This window comes from Nothoprocta perdicaria, unplaced genomic scaffold (genome assembly GCF_003342845.1).
Source record: "Nothoprocta perdicaria isolate Ctin4 unplaced genomic scaffold, notPer1 scaffold_207, whole genome shotgun sequence".
Lineage (NCBI taxonomy): Eukaryota > Metazoa > Chordata > Aves > Tinamiformes > Tinamidae > Nothoprocta > Nothoprocta perdicaria.
The window spans coordinates 1,138,445-1,153,987 of NW_020455283.1; the positions used below are offsets into that span (position 1 = coordinate 1,138,445).

At 35.6% G+C, this 15,543-nt stretch overlaps 1 protein-coding gene across 2 annotated transcripts in view; it reads right to left on the minus strand.

Moving 5' to 3' along the window:
• Positions 1-15,543, minus strand: part of ASCC3 (activating signal cointegrator 1 complex subunit 3) — a 241,478-nt gene that overhangs the window by 139,458 nt on the left and 86,477 nt on the right. For both annotated transcript variants that reach the window (XM_026038316.1, XM_026038315.1), the window contains 2 exons: positions 15,046-15,222; positions 11,574-11,645 (listed from right to left, as the gene is read on the minus strand). In XM_026038316.1, the coding sequence (XP_025894101.1) occupies positions 11,574-11,645; positions 15,046-15,222 (249 nt within the window). The remainder of the gene's footprint in view (positions 1-11,573; positions 11,646-15,045; positions 15,223-15,543) is intronic.

Consider the following 15,543-nt stretch of genomic DNA (forward strand, 5'->3'; position numbering starts at 1 on the left):
TAAATTCTCTCTCTCATCTTGTGATTTTTCCCCTCTATTTTAACCTCATATTTGAGCTGAGCTGAGCTGCTAGTTAGCTCACAGACATGACCTTTTTTCTTTTTCTCAGAAGACTGCTCTTTTTAGCTGCTATCAGGACCCAAATCAAATTTGCATCACCTCATAGCCCTATTTGGTATATTTTTTTTCTACTGTGTTTTACACCTATTAAACTCCAGATCTAACAATTCTGATACATTCTTAAACATAATAGTATTGCATGCAGAATTATTTCTTGTGGGCTGTTTCTATACGATAACCATAAGCATTCTGTATTGCCAGTCCTTTTATATGTGAATGTGGAAGAGACTCCTAGGGATGATTCAGTTCCCCTCATCCCCAGAATTATAATCAACTATAGCAGGTTGCCCACAGATGTGTCCAGTCAAGTTTGCAATATGTCCAAGGATGAAGACTACTCAACCTCTCTTAGCAATCTGCTCCAGTGCTCAACAATCCTCATAGTTTTAAAAAAGAGTCCTATTTTGAATGGAATTTCCTGTATTTCAATTTGTACCCCAAAACACTCCAAGCATGGTCACATCAGTGCTGAACAGAAGGGAAGGATCCTCTCTATTGACCTGCTGCCAATGCTCTCAATGCAGCCTAGTATATGGTCAGATTTCTTTACTGCAAGGACAGATTGCTGGGTTACATTCAACTTGTTGCCCATGACCTTTTCTGCCAAGCTGCTCTCCAGCCAGTTGCGTACCAGCTACTGTTTTTCTGCTATTTTCTTTGTTCTCTCTCCTCAGGATCCTCCATTTCATGGTCACTGCAGCCAAAGCTGTCCCTGACCTACTCTGAGCAGTTTTCTTTGCTTGCTTCTTGCTTGGGTCCTTCAATCAAGAAACTACCATACGTATCCTCTCGAAACCTCCTGGACTGTTAGTACCCTTTTGCATTGTCCCTCTAGCAGAACTCAGGTGTTTAAGGGCCCTCCCATGAAGATCAGCATCTGTGAATGTGAGGCTTCTTGCAGTGGACTGAAGGCTTCATCTATGTTGCTTTCCGGATCAGGCAATCTGTAGCCACTACAACATCACTCACATTTTTCCACCCCCTAATCCTGACCTGTGAGGGCTCAGGGGGCTCTCACTCGTCTCTTGGTGGAGCTACACACACAACAGGGCAACTCCCATTCTGTGCCAGCTTGGCCTGTCCTTCCTACAAAGCCTGTGTCTGCCCCTTGCACCACTCCAATTGTGGGAAACATCCTACCTACTGCATTTCCATGGTGGTACCATAGCCTTGCAACTGAATGCAAACCTCAGATTCCCCCTAGTCTTCCCCATGCTGCCTGCGTTAGGGTCCATGTTCCTCAGAGTCATGCAGACTGCTGTAACATCAAAGCATAAGATTTAGGGGTTTGGTGTCATTTCTCTTCGGTTAAGGATCCTTTACAACACATAACTGTCATTCCAGCCTTATATGATGCAGGTTCTGGACCATTACATTTGACACAAAGCCTCTGGAATTGAAATAGTAGAGTCTGATGATATAAGAACTCTACATTAAAGAATACGCTACAGAAGCACCAATAGAGGGACATTTCTCAGTAAAAGGTACTGGCTTATGTACATGCTTCATTAGCTTCATGACTTCTTTATAGCTATAAAAGTTATACATTTTTCACTAATATATGCTGATTGGTTTGTCTTGATTTAAATTACTGGAGGAGGTTCTAAATTACTATTAAAATGAATCATTTTTAAAATTGCAAATACTCATTTTTACTATCTTATTTATCATACTGTGAATTATATTGAATGGCCTATAAAGTAAATAGTTATGGAATCAATGCTCAAATAAGGATCCTGAATGCTAAAAGAATCCCTTTTCAGGATGATAAAATTAGATTTATTCTATCATCAGTTTGTAGCCTTAGCCAAACTATATTTATATAGAAGCAAAAATCTAAATAATTTTATTTCCATGCCTACTGGTAGTTTTAGACAGTTTATTCTACTAAATTTACATAATTATTGCTTCCTCCTCAAAGTAAAGCAGAAACACAACCAAAGCCAGTCTGAGGCTATCACAGGGTAAAGAGGTTGACAAAAGAGAACATTCACTGCCTCACTGCACTAAGACTGAGAAAGTCTGAAATAGAAAAAGATTATTTCAGGATTTTAAGTGTTTTTACTCTAAAGCAGTATAAATATCTACAAACTGCAGAGGAAAAATTCATATGGTCAAAATTTAAGTAGAAGGCCACTTAGTCTCTGAGACAAACAAACAACACTTTACTGACTCATACAGGTAGCAAATATTATTCTGAATTACAATTGACAGGACAGAAATAGCAATGTCTATTCTTGTATAGAAAATTAAGCAAGAATAGCTGGTTTATTACTATGCAAATATATGTCATTAGGCAGCTAACAATTGCATTTCTGTGGATGCCAATGGACTTGAACTATAATTATTATTCAGTGTTATAAGCAGCTTTTGAGTCAATCTTTTTTTAGCAAAACAAGAACATACAAGAATTTCTTTCAAGCATTTCCCTTTGTCTTGTTTCACTATTAACTGTTCTGACAATAAATGTTTGTACATGATCATAAATTGTATTTCTGACAAATATTGTAAGAGTATACTGCATCTTTTCTTACATTTCCAATATTATGTTTACTATGAAGACAGAAGCAGTATGTACTTTCCACTCAGCTTTACTGAAGGAAGGAAATATACAGATGGACAGCAGCTACATTGCTTGCAATTCAGAGAATTTCTGATGAGAATCAGAATGTTTCTTGTTGATTAATGTTACATTAAATACAGTTACACATTTTGTTCGGGGCTACAGAGCAAGAATTTTCAAAAGTGTTACACCACTGACAATCCCCAACATTTCTTCCTAAGCTTTATTTATCCATGCAATTGAAAATTGTTAAGGAAAAACAAAATATAGCTGAAATAGGTCCCTGATCCAAATTTTTACAGTCCCCTGCACCACTGAAAGTCATAGAATCACAAAACGTTTGAGGTTGGAAGGGACCTCTAGAAATGATCTAGTCCAACCCCCTGCTCCAGCAGGGACACCCAGAGCAGGGGGCACAGGGTGACATTTAGGTGGGTTTGGAAGATCTCCAGAGAAGGAGACTGCAGGACCTCCCTAGGCAGCCTGTTCCAGGGCTCTGTCACCCTCACAGGAAGAAGACCTTTATCATATGGAAAGTCCAAAATCTGAAACATGTCTTTTAATCTAGGGCTGGTTGCTTTTACCAGATTGGTATTAAGTGAACCATCTGTAACTGCTGTAACTTCAGCAGTCATAAAAAGCCATTGTTTTAACTGTCAACAGCACAGTAAATTACCATCTCCTTAAAATATAGTAACTTTAGGCTATGAAAGCTGTTAATTTTGAATTAAAGTTTATTTTTTTAATGATTTAATGTACATTCATAACATCAGAAGAATGAAATTCTAAATAGGAACAATTGCTCCCTTACCAATCATTGCATGCCCTTAGCACTACCAGTGAAAACATTATTGCGTAGCTGTGCAAGATTGCTGATATATAATAATATCTAGTGAATTCATTATTATGGAAGAGAATTATGTTGATAGTTTTGTTCTACATCATGACACCTGGGCATATGTATGGCATTCAAACATGTATATATAAAAATTAGCATTAGGAATGGAAATACACTACATGAACATTTACATTTTTTTCCATTTGAAGAATGTGTTAGCATATGCGTAAGTGGTTATTTCATTCATTTCCAGCACTTCCTCAGCTGTTCATATAAGCAGCTGACCACATGTTAAGCTTTTAAACTCAACCTGACTTGGCCAGAAAATTTAAAGAAAATTAGTATGCACATAACATTTGACAGTAACATAAATATTTATCAGATATGTCAAAGATATCATCCACACAACATCAAGGTATAGTATTTGTAAGATATAAAGTTTCAATCATATTATAAATACTATCAAAATTTCATCAAAATACTATCTGTTGTATTATAAAACCTAAAAAGGCATTTATTATGAAAGTGAAACATGAAGAAGTCCTGAAGATGCAAAAGAATACCAAAATAGTGCATGTTTACAGGATGAGTTTCTGCTTTTGCTAAAGTACTCATACAAATAAATGAGTCCTAATTGTACAAGGTTTGCACAAGAAATTCTGTAGAAAATTATCCAAAGTCTAAGTCTTTAGTTAACTAGCTGAGACAAAAATAACGTCTAAAGAGAGTAACCATCAATTCAGCTGTCCTAGCTGACCACTTTATCATCCGTATTTGTGCAATTTTTATACATATGTATAAAACATACAAAAATAAATGTGCAAATAAGCCTCATCAAATGATAAAACTGAAGCAATCCATATAGAAATAGGGGAACAAAAACTCACATAGAAATATACCTTTTTTTTTTCCAGGCTGTAAGATTGAAGATAAAAATATATCCAGGCAAGTAATGCATTTAAGACATTCAATAACTTTTAAGAATTATGGGTCAAAAAGATACCATGCACAGTATTTAACCCAGGAAGAAATCTAAAACAAGCTTAATTCCCAAAGTACTGAATTCCAGGGAGACCTCTGAAAAAGTACTGCTATACTAAATCTTATCTTAAGACACAGCTATAAAAACATGATCAACAGTTGCTTGCAATAACTAAGCTTATTAAACTTTTATCTTCATACTGCCTCTGCAACCAAATATCAGCTGGAAAACTGATAATAAAGAAGTTTAATTCATCATTTTTACACATGAAATTAATACCTGTCAAATTCACTTCTGACAACTTAATATAACAGATTTAAGTAACTACTCGGCTTTCTTTTTTTATTTTAAGATAGCATTTAAAGAAAAGTAAGATGACACTTATTAATACTGAAAAGTTCAAGCCAATTATTGTAAATAGAGAATAATTACAAATAAAGTGAAACCTTTCCATAGAATATACTGCACAGAAACAGATTTGATTATATGAATTTGAGTGCAACCTGCATTTGATGTGACACTAATAACCCCAGTTTGAAAAAGTATTAAAAAACATTGGAAGATACTAGTTGGAAATTACCCCAAGATTTTCAAAGATTTATGGAAAGTAATATATAGCCTTGCAGTATTACTACTAATGAACTAAATGAAGAGAAGTGGTATAAGACCACCTTTTAACTAAGTATATGAATTATAATTAATATCATAAGCCTGATCTCTGCAAACTTGCATACTAATCACCCATTACAGAGATTAATAAACAAATTAGCAAGTAGACATGACTGTAATCTGCACATTAAAAAATGCAGATTTTAAAAGATTATAAGAAAAGCTATTGTGGATATATGGGTTGCAGCTAGAACAAAATTTTATTTCAGCAAAATGGCAACCGAGACAGACGTCAGCTAAACCTAACAAACTAGTTCAAAACTGAAAGTGCAGAAAGTGACAAGGTGGCACTTCTCTTGGAAAGCCTCTTAAGAAAACTCAACTGAAATAAGCACAAAATGGGATGTCTGAAGAACACTACTCCTAGCACATCCTTGTGAACGCATGGATCTGTGCAAGATTGCTGCTTCCAGTAACTCTTCAGTTGGTGAAAATTCCAGCAGGCTAGTTCTAAAACATCTGCCATATCAGTGGCTTAGGACTACTAAGGGCTGCCAGTACTAAAGCTAATTGGAGCTATTGTATAAACACATTTAATATCAAATACATGGCTAAACAGAAAAGTCACATGATTCCAATCCTAGGAAAGGTACTGTGTGATATGTACAGTCCTAAGAAAGTTGCAGAGATTTGCAATCAAAATAGTGACTTTCTCAACGAACTGACCTCCCTCTTCCTTTTCCATCTAATTTAATTCTATTTTTTTTGACCTTGATTAAAAAATAAATGAGCTTTTAAAAGTCTTTATTTCCCAAATATGCTAAATGCAATGCTGACCTCTGATCTACCATGAACAATAGTGATTATTAAAGAAATCAAAGTTATTTCAATGCTTTACTGAAAGTACATGTGGAAGATGTAAAAAGCAGATGTAAAAAAAAAAAAAAAAAAAACAAAAAAAAAAAAGAAAAAGTAAAAGGAGAACAAGAATTACTGTATCAAAAGAATAGCAGTGAAAATTTGAGTTGCTGTTCTAACAATGTTATGAAGGAAAATACAGGTCTAAAGAAATACTACTACTACCTTGCCTTTGTTGTTCTTTGCATAAACCATTCTCTGGTTTATGAGACCATGATGTCTTCTCAATATTTATTTGAGTCCCAAGGCTTCAACAGACACCAAGAATCATGAAGAACCAAAATAGAGAAAAATACACTGGGTAATGAGCCAGGATTGAAACAGGAGTTCCTTAAGCTGAAGATAAAGAGCGTAACAGAGTGATGATGGTCAGAAAAAGAGCAGAGTGGTGAAAAAAGTAGGGAGCACAGAGTAAATACAAGAGACCCGAAATAGCACCAAAGACAGAGCACAGGACTTAAAATTAAGTTTTAAGTAATACTAAAGAGAATCAGACGAGAGGGGACGGGAGAGGGGACGGGAGAGGGGACGGGAGAGGGGACGGGAGAGGGGACGGGAGAGGGGACGGGAGAGGGGACGGGAGAAGTTGCAGAAGAAACATATAGTCCAGGAATTTGGCAAAAACATGAGAGATTTACTAGGCTGAGGAAGCACTTTTTACAAAAGCCTTCAAAGCATGTCAGGCACTCCATTCAAATTTATAGTATAAAAACCCATACAATGGACAATTGCTTATTGTCCATTTCTTAGACTTTTCTGTAAAGGATGTTCAGACAAAAACAAGATAGCAAAGAGTAAAGTTCTAACAAATTCCTAGCAGGAAGAGATGCAGGTAACAGGCAGAGAAACAAACCATCAGCTCCTTCTCAGTAACCAAGGCAGTAAGGATAAACAGTATATAACTTAAAATCCAATGTTGCACTGTATTATAAAAAAAAGATGTTGACTTATGGCTATATTCAGTCCCTGTCTTTGCTAACTTTGTGAGATTAGCAGTCTCTGCAGAGTGCCTCAGAAAGGAGTTATATGCCCCTCAAAATGCATCAACTTCAGATGCTCTTCTCACAATCCTACCAAATGACAAGAATCATTTTCAGTTCCTTGGCCGAATTGATGCTATTAATGCATGTGGCTCATTACTAGTGACTGCCCGAAAAGAGCGAGCTACAATCGCTTTGGGGACTGAGCCTTCCCCCGGTTTTCGAGGGAGCAGTGTTCCAGAAGGTAAATGCTGGCAAAAGTTCTCCCATCTGCGAGCTCTCTGATCAACAGTGTATCTTTACTTTTAGCGTCTGTGCTTGTGTTTTATTAAGAGGAAGAAAAAGAACTGGAAAAGAGCAAATCAGTTCAAAAAGATATAACATGCATGCCAATATAAAACCAGAGTAAATTCAAAGTATGACATGAAAACAAATATTCCCCAATATTCAGCAGAGAAGGATACTCCCAGGAAAGCAGACCTAGCAGCACTAAAGGTCTTCACTTAAAGCAGGTGTGATTCTGACAGAGAAGGCTTGTAATGAAAATCTCATTATTTGCAATCCCACAGAAAGAGCAGATTGACTTAAAAGGGACCTGGAAACCTTTGGGCATTTTTTCATCTCACTTCTTCAGTCACCATCAAAAGTTTCTATAACAACCCCCCTAGAAAACTCAATAGGGCAAGCCATCTATCATTATATCTTTCCTCAAGTTAAACAAGAGGAAAGGTGTGCTCTAAGACAGCTTCAATTGCATTTGGCAATTCAAAGTGAAGCCTACAAATGAGATATCTCATTAGCTTGAGCAGATGGATCAAAATTAAATTGAAGCACCAACTCTTAATTTCCCAGTAGCTAGGAAGAGCTTGAAGTCTTGCAGAGTATAACTGTTGAAAAATCATCATAAAAAGCTTCTCTCCATCTGTCAAAACACATGTTTCTGTAGAATACAACTACCTCCTACTGGTCTTAGTCTTAAAAAAAGAAAACAACAACAACAAAACACGTAACATCCATTAAAACACATGACCAAGCAACTTCAATCATCAAACTGCAACCTGTAATATGATAGGGATATATTAGCATAACTTCTGCAAGAGTAAGTTATGCCTTTTTAGCATACTAGTATTTTTCAAAAATAAGTTAACAGTACAGTAGATAATAAATTACATCCAAAGGTTGGCTGTTTAAAATACTGCAAAGTTTCTGGTAAAGAATCTTAAAAGAGACAACATTATGGAATTTCTATGGCTGTAGGAGGCCACAGAATCATAGAATGCTTAAGGTTGGAAGGGACCTCAGAGGTCATCTAGTCCAACCCCTCTGCACACGCAGGGACACCTAGAGCACATGGCACAGGGCTGCGTCCAAGCGGGTTTTAAAGATCTCCAAAGAAGGAGACTCCACAACCTCTCTGGGCCGCCTGTTCCAGGGCTCTGTCACCCTCACAGTGAAGAAATGCTTCCTTAAGTTCCTGTGGAACTTTTGGTGCCTCAGCTTGTGGCCGATTCCTCTAGTTGTATCGTTGGCCACCACTGAAAAGAGGCCGCCCCCTCCTCCTCACTGCCTCCCTTGAGGTATTTATACACGCTGATCAGGTCCCCCCTCAGCCTTCTCTTCTCCAGGCTGAACATGCCCAGCTCTCTCAGCCAAAGACATATAGTAATTCATAGAAAATTGAAAAAGGGAATGCATTTTCCTTTTGAGTCTCCTTCTGAGTAAGGATACTGGGATTTAATTCTTGTGTATAAGACAGAGCAGATAGCTTTCTGCATCTCTGAAGCATTGCTAATGGGAGCTCTGCCTGAACATTACTGCCTCAACAGTTACAAAATACCAGCCATTTCCTATGGAAAACTTTTTTGGAATACCATCACTTTGGGATATGCATCCTTCTAAGGAGCATACCTAAACACAATACAGAGCTTTGTTTAAAAAAAAAAAAATACACTCTATACACAAGTGTAAATGCTAACTCAAAACGGGCAACAGAACACGATGCAAAGTTATAGATTTCTAAAAACTATGAAAATCAAAAGAAGGCCATGACTCGTTATTGTTGTTCTAAAACTCGACTAAACTACAGAAAATCTTGCTACAATAACATTCATCCTCCACAGGTGTTTCAATTTATATATATACAAAAATCTTCTTTTAAAAACTTTTTTTTTTAAACATATCTACATTTGGTCTAGTGATTAGACAAATCATTTATCAGAACAGACTAATTAAAAAGAAAAACCCATTATTTTTACTATAGGTCACACTCCTGTAATGAGCTGATAATACCTAATTCTGCATTGTCAGACTGCATTCAAGTGATGGCATATCACCTATTTCAGGATAGGAATACTGTTTCATAAGTACTGAGACAAACATATTTTAAATAATCAGGAACAAAATTCAACATAACTGCTTGCTATTTAAATAGGTACTTAAGAACATAGCTCAAATGTTGCACCTCTCTGACATATATACCTGTGTGTATGTTAACATCTGCTTTAAAACATTGTTAAACTCCTTACTGCAAGTTTAAATGTCATATTTACATTTTCACTGAATTCAGCTTGTATATATATTCAAACTGGTGACATCAAAGAACAATATTTATACTGAAATCTCAGGACCAGCAAGCCATCATCTTTATCACTTCAAACAGCACATTTATCAAACTACTGAAAAAAAAAACATGTAATGTGCCCAGAACAAAACATTTTCAAGCAAAAAATAAACTGAATAAAATCAACCTAATCATTTTGGAACTGAATCAACATTTATATAGCAAGGGAAACCAGACTTTTGCTTTGACTGAAACTATACCTCATTTAGTTGCTTGCTTGAAATATAATGTTCAGAAATTGAGATAAGCAATTGTGTCAGCAACTGAAATCATGACATTAGAGACTTTTCACTTGACTTCTTTCAGCTGTAGCATATGCCTTACCACAAGCATTCAGCTATTTGCACAGGAACTAAAGCTATTCCCAAGGATAGCTATGCTATAAAATGTCCCCTGCTGTACTTAAACAATTTATTGTAGTATACTTGATCTTTAAAAATGCACAAGTTTCTAGTAATTCTTTTCCATAGTATAAAGAAAAGAGAAGGGAAGAAAGATATAATAAATACATTTGAATAAAACACAGTTTCTTCCCTGGAATACAAGATGGGCTACTTACTTCTATTTTACTGATTTAAAGAAACTGCTACTTGTAGAAGGTACTGTGTGTATTTGCATTTATAGTTTCCAAAAAACATGAAATCAGAATGAGTAGCAAGAAATAAGCAACTAAATATACCTTAGCACTAAAAATCTGGCAATGTTTGTGCATAACTGGCAATGAGGAACACACACACTAAATCTCCTGTGGCAGTGCCAAGGAATTTTGTTAATACTTTTCAGTCATGAAAATACCAGTCTTTCTGCATGGAACATTCACAACTGAAAGTTCTCTGTAGTACTGGAATACTACGTTCCAGAGTACTGGATAGCACCAGTGATCAGTATCAGCAAAATAAGATAAGTGCAAGACTAGTGTCAAAGACTAGTGAGAGCAGGAAGACTAGGAAGTTGCTGTGTAAGAACTTCTTTTTTTCCCTCACCTCCAGAGCAATCACTGCAAGTCATAAACAAAGAGTTCATCTGTTAAAAACATCATAATGTGACTTTGCTTGTAAACCAAGGAAAAGGTTCAGTATGGGGAGGGAAAGATGCCTTCTCTTTTACATCTAGATTATTTGGTGAGAAGACTCTTCAAGGATAATCTTGCACTAGCAAGGACATGGGCGCAAACTTCTGAACTCCTGCTTCTCCTAGCTCTAGCATGTACAAAATTCTAACAAAAATAGCAATTTCCAGAAGGTGATCTAGAAGCACAGTAGTAATGGGATGATAAACAATACAGGCAAATTATTTAAACCCAACATTTTAGTGGGCAGGAACATCAAACTTCAAAATTTACTGCAAAATTCTCTATTTTAAAGTAAAATGAAGATTATTTCCTTAAAACCTACAAAAACAAACCTAACAAATCCAGATATTTGAAATGACAGATACTAAGCCTCCTGTGAACCATATCTTGAACATTCTGTGTCACTCATCTTTAACAGGAGACACCATAAATGGAAAGATATAGAAAAGTGTGAGAGTAGTAACTAATTGTTGTAGTTTTTTTAATTATGAAATGTACTTAAGCCTAAGATTTCTCAACCACTGACCTACTTTGAGCAGTCAATTTAAATAAGTGGAACAAATATATAGTAATTATTTTAAGAGATATCTACCAAATCAGGAATTATCACCTTACCTACAAACTAAGGATATTTAGCCTACTTAAAATTTCTTGCATGCTATTTCGACACTGGTTTAAATGTGACCTATAAAGTGATGCAACTCAAAATACAAATGGAGATTAAACTGTTTCTTTAAAATATCTTTATGATTTTTATAAACTTTATTATTTTTATATATATTTTCACATAAACTTTATATAAACTCATACTTTCATATAAACTTTGTATTTTTTATATATGTTCCGAATGCAAGCTAAAAAAAAAATATACCTGGTGTCCAGCCATTATTTGCTTCAGCACATTTTCATAACATACTTCATCCATATGATTTAGCTGCTGCACCTGAAAAAAACATCACACCATACATATCATACCTATTACATCAATCAATACTGATCCATGAAAAATGTGACTTTTAACAAATTCAGTGACTTGGATTCTATATATAGTACCTTTACTTAAGAAAAAGAACAAACTCATTCCTGTGCTCAAACACTCAGAACTTCAGAAATTTCAGTATTTATTAATTAACATTTAGGCATTATTCCTAGAGCAGAAGAATTATGCAATTAACTTTCCAATTTACTTATTCTCATTCCTAGCAATATTGTGCTGTTACAGCAACTAACAATAATTTAAAATGTGTTGATAAAGGTTATGAAATGATATGGTTTCTTTTTAAAATAATCTGAGAAGACAACACAGCTCTATTCTTTATTTATTCTCTATTAAGAAATGGGACTGCTCCTGGATATTGATGGACTATGCATTAAACACATGATTTTATTTTAACTTAAATGATTTTTGTTAGTACTAAACAGCTTTTACTTTTCAAAAATACCTGTTCAGTCAATAGTGGATTCTCAGATCTTTTGTCACAGAAAACCTAAGTTTTTAGGTAGCTGAGTCACTCACAGTGAAAAATACAATTTCCAAACATATTTAAATGATATGTTTTGGCCCAGATCCAATTTAAGAGTTCAGTATAAAGAAAAAGAAGAAAAAAAAGAAACAACCTTTTCTGCAAGCAAATCTAATAAGGTCGATTTTTTTTGTTTTGTATTTTCTTCAATTTCCTTAATGCATCAGTGACTTGTACTTACCTGTATAGCTATTTTAAGCTAATATAAATATCATATATGTCCCTGAATATATCTCAAAATATTAAGTTTATGATAGATTCGATTAAAAATTGGTATTAGGCCAAGTATTTTTAGCAGAACATCAGTGAGGATTCTTAGAGCCCAAGGCAAAAACTCCCTCCACCTCTACTTTGCAAGGCTAATTGTGACTCTTCTAGCTGCCAACACTACTATGGAAAAGCAGACTTTTGTCTGGATGCCAGCAGCTGCTGAGAAAGAAATTTGGGAACTCTTTGGAACTGGAGTGAGGCAGGAGCCCTATTATGCTACCAGGCTGTGATAGGCAATAGTTTTAGCAGCATGCAGAACTAAAAAGGATAAATATGCCTAGGTTCAGCAGTAACTGCTCCCATTGTGAGCAGAAGTATTTTGGAAACATCTTATACAATTTCTGTCTGGTAAAACCCTGTGAAGAAAAGCTGAGCCTGTCTGTAGTCGCTAGAGTGGTTCCAGTTTGATGGTGCTGTTCTTGCCTTTGAGAAGGCCTGCCTGCAGTTGGTGTGTTATCTGCCAAATCACCAGGTTGTTTCCCATTTTGGGGGAGGTTTGGCAGGTGAAACAAGTCAGAAAGCTGTGACAAAGCATTTACCTGATGTATCCAACAGCCTTTGGTATTAGAGTGGATTTGTTTTTGTTTTGTTGTATTTATGTTCTGCAAAAACAGCTTTTGGTTCTATGGGTTCTTGTAATGATTTCCTCCCCTTGGAGGCTATTGCTCCTGGCAATCATTTGGCAGGTTCAGTATCAATGTTAGCTCAAACAGAACTGAAGCTTGGAATTTTCAATTGCTATGAAGTATATGAAGTTGACTCTAGAATGTCTTTTACCTTATAAATTATGGAGTTTACTCTGTTTCTAGAATGAAAACTCTTGGCCTGCAGTATTACCAAATGCATTTTACTTCTCTGCCAGGCAGATAACCATCTAACACCCCTACCATGCTAATATCCTTCTCTCCCCTTTTTTAAAAACAACTTTTCTTTCTTTCTTTCTTTCTGAACGTACTATCTTTTATCATTTGGAAGATTACAGGATAATTTTCATATTTTGAAATTACACATTCATTATATAGATACCAAGGAATTATAGAGCTTTTTATTATTATATGAAAAAATATTCAAATCAAGTATTAGGAAATGATGAAAGAAAAGCACCAGCAAGTAACAGTGAAGGCACTTGAAACAATTAATGAAGGTTAAAATATGCAAAGCATACTAAGTACCATATGGTAAACTATTCTTATGTGTATAGATTTGAAATGGCTCCCTACAGTGGTAAAGTACATTTTTGTCTACATGGAGATAGAGTGAACTATTTAAAGAACCTAGTAAGAAAGATAATATTCATTTTTACAAAGATGAAAAAAATCCTACTATGAAGCTGTGATTTTAACTTTTGATCAAAAATGTTTTGCTTTCTATTAAAATAAAATTATAGCAGAATTAGATTTTCTAAAAATTGAGGTATAAAGTATTATATGTCCCTAGGTTACTTAGTCTTAATTATCAGCTTGTGATATCTTTGCAAAGATTTTAGTGGAAAGGTGTTTATACTAATTTTCTGTATTTAATGGAAGAATTTAAGTGCCAAGTGGCATTGCACTTATTGACCTGTGATTTTTTATAAGAAAAATCTGCATATCCCCAATGCTGGGGGATGAAATGAATAAGAGACAAAGAATAAAGGAGTTCATTGAGCTACTGCTTTCATTTTCTATGAAATGTGCATGTTTCAGTTAATGCTGATCATACTAATATTTTGACAAATAAATTATATCCTGTTAGTATTAAATTAAAATGTGTCATACTATTAGCATATATATACAGATTATATAAATTAATATTTTTCCTGTGACTTCCTGTGATTTTTCCTCATGCATCCAAACAGTCAAACAAAGAGTTTCTAGGAAAGTGGAAGACTGAAATGAGAAAGGCCGAACAACCACATTCTGTAGTGACTCTAGGGCTGAGGGTGATAATTGCTCCTTAATCAAGAAAAACTTTATAGTTAAGCAGAGAGAATGCAAAGCATATAGCGGTGTCTAACTACAACAAAGACTGGAGGATCCATCTTACAATGATGAAACAGGAAACATCTTTCAAAAGCACATATCTTTTGACGCTGAGGGGGGACCTGATCAGCGTGTATAAATACCTCAAGAGAGGCAGTGAGGAGGAGGGGGGCGGCCTCTTTTCAGTGGTGGGCAGGGATAGGACTAGAGGAAATGGCTTCAAACTGAAGCATCGAAGTTCCACAGGAACTTAAGGAAGCATTTCKTCAYTGTGAGRGTGACAAAGCACTGGAACAGGTTGCCCAGAGAGGTTGTGGAGTCTCCTTCTTTGGAGATCTTTAAAACCCGCTTGGATGCAGCCCTGTGCCACGTGCTCTAGGTGACCCTGCGTGTGCAGAGGGGTTGGACTCGATGACCTCTGAGGTCCCTTCCAACCTTCGGCATTCTATGATTCTATGACAGATTAACATATGTTTCATAAAGCACCTGTAGCATAATAAGCTGGTAGTCCCTACACATTGTAACTTACATAGGCAAAATATGATCAAAACAAACACCAACTCCTTCTTTAGCACTCCTGGATCTTTACCTTACTGGTTGTCTTAATTCCTATAAATGTTTGCCCCAGTGGCACAGGTCGAAAACGGCCATCAAAGTAGAAGAGTCCAATGTAGGGGTTCACATGTAGAAATGTAGCAACATCAAGATAGTTTGGTAATGTAGCCGAAAGTCCCAATATCCTGATCATACTTTGTGTAGACTCTACCTATTTAAAAACAAACAAAAAAAGCTGTAAATGATCCAAGTGTTATAAATCAAGAAACCAAGCATTATAAGCGCTATCTTCCCTTATAAAATAGTAACATGTAACATGAAACAGGCAATTAATATTTTCTGCAAAAGGTGAACAACAGATGAGAGCTTTTGATTATCCTGCATTGAAGAAATATGAATACTGCATTTCCATTAAAACTTGCTTATTCACCTCAATATTTCACTGTACATTTGCACTCCAAGAAGTTAACAGTCATGAACTGCAATGGAGAAGCAATAACAGTAAAACTAGCTTTAAGAAAGGCATAGCCCA